We start from the raw sequence: 10,614 nt of genomic DNA, 5'->3' as shown, positions 1-10,614 counted from the left end.
TAGGCATACATTAACTAAGACTGATGTGTCTAATTAAAACAAATATTAGTTGAAGTATCACAATAATTGGGGTGAGGCAGAGTAGGACAGTTTTTTCAAAAATGATAAGTCGGGAGGGGGCGGAATGGATTAATAACTTGACATGTCAAGACTTGACTTGTCTTAACCCGTCCTATTTACATTCCTACATATTCTCAGTCTCTATATATATTTTTTTTTTGATGGTTTGTCACTTGTAGGCATATATTAACTAAGATTGATATCTAATTAGAATAAATATTAGTTGAAGTATCAAAATAAAAAATCACGCTGAGTATTTACTAACTATAACAATTATTAGTTGTAAGAGACGTGTTCAATAAATACATCTACTAAAATTGACGTAATTTAATTGGAAAACTCTTAGTTGAAGAATCAAAAATGAAAAACGAAAAACGAAAAACCATGACTAGTATTTACTACTAATTATAGAAATAATTTTTTTTTTGATAAACTAAAAATAAAAGAATTTCTAATTCTACCAGACAAATTCAAATTAGTGGAAATCTTTAAGGTATATATGAATGCAAAGCCCAAAAACAAGAGAGGGAGTTTGGAATAAATTGGGACAAGGGGATTACTAATACAATCAACAAAAGGAGTCTCAGCAGTTATCTCTCTAGACTAGAAAGAGTGGGCAATGGAGGCTGCTAAAGGAGGAGTGGTGAAGCATATTTTGCTAGCAAAGTTCAAAGATGGGATTCCACCTGACCAAATTGATCAACTTATTAAGCAGTATGCTAATCTTGTCAATCTTGTTGAACCCATGAAGGCTTTTCATTGGTACACTCTTTCTTCTCTCCTCCACAAATCTTCAATCTTGCTCTTCTGCTCAACCCCTTTTCCTTTTTTTCTCCTGTTTTTCTCCCTCATCTGTGGTTGATTTGAAGCAACCCCTTTTTATGTGTGTGCCTGATTTTGAGGTTCAGTGTTCACATTCTTGGTTCTTGTGATTGGAAAACATAAAAAGCAAAACTTTAGCATTCTTAATTTAAGATTTTGTGGTTCGATCCCTTTTCCTTTCCCCCCCTATTTTTTCCTTATCTGTGGTTGATTTTTCTTTTTAGTTGATTATTGGAGTAACCCCTTTTTATGTGTGTTCTTGGTTCTTATGATTAGAAACATAAAAATAAAAACTTTAGCATTCTTGATATTCTTAGTGTATTATTTTGGTAAGTTGAGGAGCCGGGGGTTATCGGAAACACCCTCTCTACCTCTGGGTAAGGTCTGCATATACTTACCTCAGATCTCACTTGTTGTTGTGTCATTTGGTAAGTTAAAAGGTCAATGTGATAAAAGAAAAGAATTTTCTAGATCTGTAGAACTTTTTAGCTGATTGGGATCTAGATGAGGAAAAGTACTTAAAATGTATAGATCAGTGTTGATGAGCACATTTGCTGCAAGTCATAACACAATTATTGCCAGTTATTAGGCTATCACTTCTTAGAATGGAGCATTGACCAGAGATGTTAGGCTAGTAAAAGGCTACTTCTAAAACGATTGTTAAGGTTTTGTACCATTCATAGCATATAATTGCTTCATTATGGATTCTAACATTACCCATAACTTCCTTGGGTGTTTCCCGGGAGTGGTTACATCTACTAGAGGTTTCATCACCTGCAACAGACATACTTATACTTAAAGACGACCAAAGGTGATTACTGATTAACAAAGTCCTCACCAATCACACCAATTTATACAATGTGCTGCCCACTTTCTCTCAGACACTAGTGGCTTATGTGGTGGTCAGCGTTACTAGGTGCACCTCCTTGTCCCCCTATAAAATTCTTAGAAATGTGAAAGTTCCGCCCTTAGCTTGTTTCCAGTATATGTCTTTTATGTTTCTTCTTCATTTAGGTCTGTTATACCTCACCGACTTCACATCTGCAAACTAATTCATCATTTCCTCGGCCAGAAACGGGAGGGGGGATAAGCTGTGTTTGATATGGAGGAAAATGTGTCTCATGGAATATGTTTTATTATGGAAGATCATTTCTCTGATCCTTTTAAGGTGTTTGTTAGGTAAATAAGTAGGTGATGTATTGAGATAAGTTCTATAAAAATAGATATTTGAAGCACAAAATGACTCTTTCTTTTGTGCATACCTCTAACATGTTAAGGATTTATTATTTCTTCCAGTTTTTTGAAATTGAAGATGCCATCATCCTCAGGACGAGTTCTACGTTACTAGTCGTGAAATCCTTAAAACATTTCTGACCCCTTCCCCACTCGCCTAAACACCACCTAGGAAAAAGAGAATATCCAGTATTTGGTTTGTTTTTGGCATTGACATCGTCTAAATATTATATCATGCTTTGACTAAGATACTCCAGGAGTAATAACCTCTGAGATCTGAAAGAGCATTCGAGTTTTGAAGTTCCCACTATGTGGCGGAGGGAATAGTTTAAGCTTGACATACCAAGTTCACAAATGATCATTTACTCTTTGTGCAGAATGTTAAATAAACTAAACAAATGCATTCCTGAAATTGGAACTATAAATGTTTTGATTTTGGTAATTCCCTCAATGATTTTAACAAAAACCGTTTTTGTCTTTGAGGTGACTTTGAGAATTTAATTTATATGCTTGCAATCACCCTATAATAGCTAATGCTAAGATTTCCTCAATGTTAATATTTTCCTCCTTTCTTCCCAACGAGCTATAGCTTGATTGGCTCAATTGGGCTAAACCACTCACAATACAATGCATTCAAGTTCAATGAAAATAGACCAAAAATCGTCCTCCCTGTCGACTAGCCCATAATTGGATAAAAGTTTGTATTGTTTTATTCTCTGGCCAAATTGGAAAGAAAAAATGCTGTGAGATGCATCACCATATTTCCAACATTTGTCGAAGATTTTAAGTGTCTTGGGCTATGGTGGGCAGAGTTGGAGTTATTGCAGCTCGCAAGACAAATCAAATCTGCCCCTGACTAGTTATACAGGTTGCTATAGCAAATAAGACCTGCTACTTACTAACTACTTGTTTCACCGAAGAATAGGGATAGCAAGTGCACAGTTAAGGTGGGGCTGTGAAGCCTCCCTCTCCGTAGTATTAACCCTTTCTTTCCTGCTCCATTCAACTATTTCCCCTATTTACAACCAGTGTTACCCTTTCTTGTCGCGCCTCCATAACCTTTTTTCTCTTTTTATCCTTATTTAAAACATATTTGTTAGTTTACTTCATTGAGAAGAAAATATGAGACTTAGGGTGTGGTTAGTACGAAGGAAAATGTTTTCCTAGAAAATAAGTGTCTTCTTACGTATTTTCTCGTGTTCAGTAAGTAAGCAAAAAAATATTATTTCAAAAGCATTTGTATATAATCTAGGCAAATACTTGGGGAATGAGGGTGAGGGTAGGGCTCTTGGGATGGGGGCTATGGAGGTAGGGGGTAGGGGGAGGGAGGGGGTTAGGATAATGTTGGAGCCTGGAGGGTAGGAGGAGACAATCAATGTGGAATGCTACTATAGAACTTGTTTTCCTTGAGAAGAAAAATTTTGACCAACTCCGCCATACCAAACACATCCCTGGTCTTTTCCTGCTTTTGTAGTTTCTAATATTTATTTCCAGCATAATTCTTATTTGGTTAATTGGTTCACAAAATCTTAAGTTTTCACCGATCCATCAGATTCCTTTAGAAGTATAGAAGTAGCAATGGAAACAGCAAGAATTTAAGTGAATATGTTTGTGATGATGGCCATTCTACTATTTATGGAAATCAGAAGAGCTTCCTGATATAATTAGCTTGACTATAATCAAATATTTTGTACTAGGGGTCGACGAGTAAACATATCGGTTTTACTGGTATAATTTGGGATGATAGTTTAATATAGGGATAGCCGTGAATAGCCACATAGCATCACATTTCCATTCTCATTTCAAGAAGTAAGAATAGTTATAAGGGTACGCAAGCCTACTTGCTGCATTTGAATAAAGAGCAATTTGGCCCTCTCTGTTTCTCCATTATTTTCACACCCAGATATCAAAATATTTACTTTGTGACTTTGTGCTGAGATCAAAACTGAACTTCAGAATATGTAACCCACCCACCCCTGTACAATCCGTCCCTTCATCTCAAGTCTATGAATATTGCGGTCTTTCCCCCTTTGTCCAGCCCTGCCCCGCTCACAGGCTTCCCTGCCTGTCCCCGCCTGCCCAATTTCCATTCCTAGCAAAGAATGTTCAGCTTCTACTTATCTCGAGGAGCTTATGGTCACTTTCCATGGGAATTATGCCACTAAAATTCCACTTATGAACTCACCCCCAGAGTTTTAATCTAGCTGTAAGAGCACAGCTCGTGCTATGTCGGTTAGGTGAAGGGTTTAAATCCTACGCAGTAGAAAGCCAAGCATTTAAGTAGAAGAAGGGTAGAGGAGCGGGTCTATTATCTATCGAGTTCCAAACTTTACACCATTGTACCTCGGGGATTTATCTGTTATCTAAAAAGAATTGCACTTATAAACTCTTTAACTTGAAGAGATTATCATGTTGAATTAAACTCAATTTTGAATTATTATATGCTTGATGGAAAGGAATGCAGAAGTAATATTTTGTGTTGCTTCTGGTGGCAATGCCTTGAGGCTTTATATCTAGGGAACTTGGGGCAAAAAGGACATTGTGAGGAATAGTGTTGTCAAAAGCAAAAAGCACAAAAAAGCTGGGGCTTTAAGAGCGAAGCGCAAATAAGGCGCAAAAGGAAAAAAATTTACAAAGATATATGTTTAGTCCAGACAAGGTGCAAAGGGAGAAAAAAATGCAAATATACGTGTTTACTTCAAGACTAATAATTATAAGCATGATTGACAAATACATGAACAAAGAAATTAAGAAAAATTTACTATAAATATCAATTGTTTAGTATCGCCTCTTGAGAAGAGGCTTATTGGTAAGGAAAAGTACATCGTAGAACCTTGATGAAATCATTGAAACACACATTAAGCGAGTCGAAGCACTCAACACATTTTGAGCCTCTTTTTAAGGCTGAGTGCCCAATTGACAACACTGGTGAGGCATCAGAATGCTAGCCTTGAGACACTTTAATAATGACTCCTGCCAGTTCTCATGATCTAAACTGAGTAGTTTTTTTTTTTCCTTGTAAGTTCATACAAGTATTGAATAATTTATATGTCATTATTGCAGGGGTGAGAATGTGAGCATAGAGAACTTCCACCAAGGTTTCACTCACGTTTTTGAGTCAACGTTCGACAGTTTAGAAGGCGTTGCAGAGTATGTGGATCATCCTGCTCATGTTGAATATGCAAATATATTGCTTCCGCTGCTGGAGAAAGTCCTTGTCATCGACTACAAACCAGAGAAACTCAGTCCCTAAATTGGGTTCACAAATGGTATATTACTGTACTGAAATCCAATAAGAATGACAAACTTTTCTAAAGGGTGTGTGTCTTGTTTGTTTGAAACTATTGTATTCACTCGATAAGTGCTAATGCGAGTCACTTATGGTCAGCTCGGGCTGTTTAAACTCGAGGGAGAACGTTCTTCCTTCTTCTAAATTCATCGTTCATTTTTCAGTCATTTATTTAGTGACGACCTTCACTATTTATTTGTTAACTGAAATACTTGAGGTGTATAATTATTCACTCTGTGCAGTCATCTGTTGAAAGAATATCTACACACACACTTTGTTTGGATGGTTGTCCATCATTACATAATGTCACATACCCATAATTTGAATGATAAACCTATAAGAAATTGTAGGGTACGGGATAGAGCTACTATAAAAAGGTAGGGTAAATGATTAAATAGAATTATTAAATAATAAGTAAAGACAAAATGAGAAGAAAATATTAAGGTAATGAAGCGATCATACCAAATCGGTCGTTACACAAAATGAGTTTTTTCGTAGTTACCTAACAATGGATTTAAATGATACAATATGATATAATGTAAGTAACAATCAATAAATATTGTATTTAGACTAACAATACAATTGTCACAATCCAAAGTCACAAGTCGTGATAAAACTATGTCCCCAACCGATAGGTAAGCTAACCCAAACATTCTTATCAATTCAATAAAATAAATAAAGTAAGGAAACAAGCGACAAGTGGAAGATCCAACACACTAAGTCTGTCATAAGTATGAAATGCGGAAAGCTAAAAGACCACCCAAGATTTGGTGTCATAAGTACAAGAGCTTTTAAAATAAGATTCAAATAGGAAATTAAAATGACTAGTTTAGACGTAATAAATATCCTGTGGGTATACTAAAATAACAGAATAAATGAAAGATAGAGGGAGGTGTGGGCCGCGGAACAGTCAAGCTGCTCACCACAACTCCAAGATAACCCAAGCTCGGACTCAAAAAGCTCCACAAGATAGGCTTGTATTCGGAATCGAATCTACACCACAAAAGAGTGCAACAAGTGTAGTATGAGTACGAAACCACGTGTACCCAGTATGTCTCATTGACCGACAATGAAGAAGTAGTGATAGGAGTATATATGAAAATTCATTATCAAATTTTATAATTCTATATTATACTTATCAATCAAGTCTCGCCAAAATAAGGGTAATCAAACGTCACAAAATAATTAACACGTAATCAAGTAAAAATGAAGAAGATAATAAGATGCAATGCAACACCATGAGATGATATGCCTCAAATACCAAGTAACCTCACAACCGTATACATAATACTTCTCGGAATACACTTCGAGAGTTTGTGACCCATGGGGGACTCGCGAGGTCCATATACCGACACAGACGATCTCCACGTGTCTATGCGGACGATCTCAACGCACTATCATAAAATCCACCATCCCCAGCACGGATGATCTCCACGTGCCCAACTTATAAAAACAATTTCAACACGGATGATCTCCACGTGTTAGACCTTTATTCATACTCAATCTTATGTCAATGCATGCACATTATATAATATCAACAACATAGGGGATGATGATGCATCTAAATGAGTCAAATATCAGTATGACATATAATTACTCCAACTATCACAATTATACGGGTTCAAATAAGAAGCACAATCACACAAAAGAAATCAATCAATAATGCATTAGCTAATGCCCATATGCTTTGGCATTCTCAAATTACAATCCTTCATTCTATGGTAATAAACTTTTCCTTTATAACACCAGTACTCGTGTCAATACCCGTCACACCATTGATACGAGACCCTATCTTTCGCTCTTGCCCGTTATCTATTTCAATTTTTAATCCTTAATTAGAAAAACATCCTTCAACGAAGTCTAAAAGTCTTAACATACCTCGAATGCCGAACACGTGTCCCAAATCCTCACGATTTTGCCTTTCCCTTTCGTAAAGCTTCAGAACGTTCCCAAGATTTGGTGTCATAAGTACAAGAGCTTTTAAAATAAGATTCAAATAGGAAACTAAAATGACTAGTTTAGACGTAATAAATATCCTGTGGGTATACTAAAATAACAGAATAAATGAAAGATAGAGGGAGGTGTGGGCCGCGGGACAGTCAAGCTGCTCACCACAACTCCAAGATAACCCAAGCTCGGACTCAAAAAGCTCCACAAGATAGGCTTGTATTCGGAATCGAATCTACACCACAAAAGAGTGCAACAAGTGTATTATGAGTACGAAACCACGTGTACCCAGTATGTCTCATTGACCGACAATGAAGAAGTAGTGATAGGAGTATATATGAAAATTCATTATCAAATTTTATAATTCTATATTATACTTATCAATCAAGTCTCGCCAAAATAAGGGTAATCAAACGTCACAAAATAATTAACACGTAATTGTTACATTCCGTATTTTTGGATTTTGGATTATTCGTAAGCTAACGATTATAAATTCAAGGACTTTTAATTTTGAATTTTAAAAGGACATGATTTGTTGTAGATGCCAAGTTATATGAATAATTTATGTGTAGTAAAATACATCTCAAGAAGGACCCTTAAGCCAAATCAAAATAGAAGCCATCAAATATGTTTTTCTTAAAGTTACGTTTCGGGAAAGCTGACTTCGGGAGGCCATAACCTCTTTATAATTTGAGAATTTGGGAAAACTCTCAACATGAAAGTTGTAGATAATTGAAATATCTTTCCAACCATAGGTCGTGGGACGAAATGTGATATCGGAGTAATAAGATATAGACGTTTTAAGTCTGACAGGCCAAACTAAATAGTGAATTCGGCCCAACCCAATTCTAATTCGGGTCAGGCCCAATACCCACGAAATTAATCTAAATTCTATGTCTTCCTTCATAGTTTAGACTAAGAAAATATCCAGAAAAATTTCTAGAGAGAGAGAGAGGGGAAGTTCTTGAGAGAAAACCAAATCCGACCAAAATTCGAGTCCCAAAATCCGAAGCTCATGAAGAGAAAATTGTTGTACGTCGCGTTGGCTTCAATTTGAGCTAGAAATCAGCCAATAAGGAGAAGATTTTATGTGGTGCTGCAAATTTAAGGTAATATTAAAGTCTCCTTTTCATTGTTAACAAGTTTAGTTAGGGTTTTAACGGATTAGAACGGAGAAAATAGTATTATAAACTAGTTTGGTGATTTGTTGAGAGTTATGGGTTAAGGGGTTGTTTTAGGTAGATTAAATAGATGGAATTATCTTAGTGATGATGTATAATAATGGTTGATATTGTTTTGATGTTGTTGATGAGTTGTTGTTCTTGAATTTGGAGGAAAAAGGTGTATGAAGATTGTGAATGTTCAAACCCATTTTTGGAATTGAGTAGCTGGTAGTAATTCTGGAATATCTCATTGTGTAGACCTTCGATTTTAGATATTAAATATGTTTTGGAAAGCTAATACACATACCTACAACTCGTATGTTTATGTCTTAGTCTATATCTTCTGTTATTAGATCGAAAACTGAGCATGAATCATAAGACAAATTCTATCCAGATTCTGGATTGAAAAATCCTTCATGTATAACTGTTCGTATTTTGATGATATCTCTTTGTAGAAAATGATTTTTGAGTTGATTTCTTTTGCATTGGAAACTTAAGACAGATATCTAAATGTTTCATGAAGGTCATAAAGTCCAGTTTTGCCGTTTTCATTTTCAAAATTTAGATACAACGTGAGGTACTTGACTTTCCGAATTTACTGCTTTGGTAACATGAGTCGGGTGGAAATATTCTAGGCTTATTGTCAATAATAAATCTTATTTTGTGTCAATATTTTGGATTGTTGATGTTGATTGATGATTATATGGCTGGCTTGAAAGTGGGAAAAGTGAGCGGTATAGGGGAGGTGCTGTCCAATTTTTTTTAGAAATAACCTACTAACGATAGACTACGTTTTATTCTTGTCCATAGCTTAACCATAGTGCTTAACGTTTTAATATAGGTTGAGACAATATTGGACAACATATACGTATAAACGCTAAAGGTATGTAAAGTTAACATTTTCTTCTTTTGGCATGATCCATATGAAACGAACAAATGACGTATGCTTAAATTCCAAAGAAACTCTTATTCGTAGATTTACTCGGATGGCTACCGTTCTTGATTTTCAAAATTTATATTGTTATGTCTTGACTCATGTGTATGATTCCAGCCATCCTAGTTGGTATAACTCATGTTGTGGTATAATTCATATTTTAGTATAATCCATAATTGGTGTAATTCATAATGACTATTGTCTTGGTTTTCAAATGATGGACTGTTTTGCTTATTCTATTAAGTCTCCGATAATGATCAAATTTCACAAGGTTGCTAATGATACCTTATTCGTGCATATTGTTATGGTATTATTCACCGAGTCCTACGATAGGCCGGGTATGTTATCATGTATGGATTCCACTACATTATTCACCGAGTCCCTTACTAGAGGGCCGGGTACGTGATATGATAATATGATATTATGATGATATGACGATATGATTATGGCACCGAGTCCCATAATGGGCCGGGTACGGTATCAGTGTACACTACTCTATTCACCGAGTCCCTTGCTAGAGGGCCGGGTATGGTATATATATACATATAACGATATATTGATATAATTGTGACACCGAGTTCCCTAACGGGCCGGGTATGATATATGATGATGATATGCATGTATTCATTTCATAAGACACAGGTACAGTGATTAGCTCCTGAATCTTTATTGCAGATGTGATCTCCTTTACGGTATTTTATGCTTTACATACTCGGTACATAGTTCGTACTGACCCCCTTTCTTCGGGGGGCTGCATTTCATGCCCGCAGGTACAGATACTCATTTTGGAGAGCCGTCAGCTTAGGATTCTACTCAACGAGTTTGAAGTGCTCCATTGTCTCGGAGCCCAAACTTTGGGTACTAATCCTTATAATGTATATATTTGTGTATTTAGGGGTACGACGGGGCCCTGTCCCGTCATATGCTATTGTTAATCCTCTTAGAGGTCTGTAGACATATGAGTGGGTTGTATATAGATGTTGTCCGGTGTACTAGTATGACTTATGTTTTTGGACGTTTACATTCAGAATGGAAGCCTTGTCGGCTTACATATTATGTTATCTTATTTTTGACAATTAAGACTCCCCAAGAAATAGGTGATTTTGGTATATGTATAAGTAACAGTTTGAGACGACGTGCTACCCATATAAATCTTATATCATGTT

General features: G+C 36.0%; 1 protein-coding gene and 1 long non-coding RNA gene across 2 annotated transcripts; both read left to right on the top strand.

The window, feature by feature from the left end:
• Nucleotides 1-559: 559 nt before the first annotated feature.
• LOC129880936 (stress-response A/B barrel domain-containing protein HS1) lies at nucleotides 560-5,571 on the top strand. The gene is made up of 2 exons (XM_055955208.1): nucleotides 560-822; nucleotides 5,179-5,571. Exons 1-2 carry the CDS (start codon nucleotides 680-682, stop codon nucleotides 5,366-5,368), a joined length of 333 nt encoding a protein of 110 aa, XP_055811183.1. The 5' UTR covers nucleotides 560-679; the 3' UTR covers nucleotides 5,369-5,571.
• A 2,572-nt stretch (nucleotides 5,572-8,143) lies between these two features.
• On the top strand, nucleotides 8,144-10,549 carry LOC129880935 (uncharacterized). The gene is made up of 3 exons (XR_008765508.1): nucleotides 8,144-8,460; nucleotides 9,356-9,397; nucleotides 10,219-10,549. It is a non-coding gene; the product is annotated as an uncharacterized LOC129880935 (long non-coding RNA).
• The last annotated feature ends 65 nt before the right edge of the window (nucleotides 10,550-10,614 follow it).

The sequence above is a fragment of the Solanum dulcamara genome, chromosome 2, assembly GCF_947179165.1.
Source record: "Solanum dulcamara chromosome 2, daSolDulc1.2, whole genome shotgun sequence".
Classification (NCBI taxonomy): domain Eukaryota; kingdom Viridiplantae; phylum Streptophyta; class Magnoliopsida; order Solanales; family Solanaceae; genus Solanum; species Solanum dulcamara.
The sequence above is the reverse complement of the archived record's forward strand: the minus strand, read 5'-3'. Positions and strand labels throughout refer to the sequence as shown.

Bases quoted from the DNA above. Each gene is read 5' to 3' on its own strand.
- LOC129880936 (XM_055955208.1), top strand. From the start codon at position 680: ATGGAGGCTGCTAAAGGAGGAGTGGTGAAGCATATTTTGCTAGCAAAG. The intron at 823-5,178 runs GTACACTCTTTC...TCATTATTGCAG, and splicing joins CCCATGAAGGCTTTTCATTG to GGGTGAGAATGTGAGCATAG.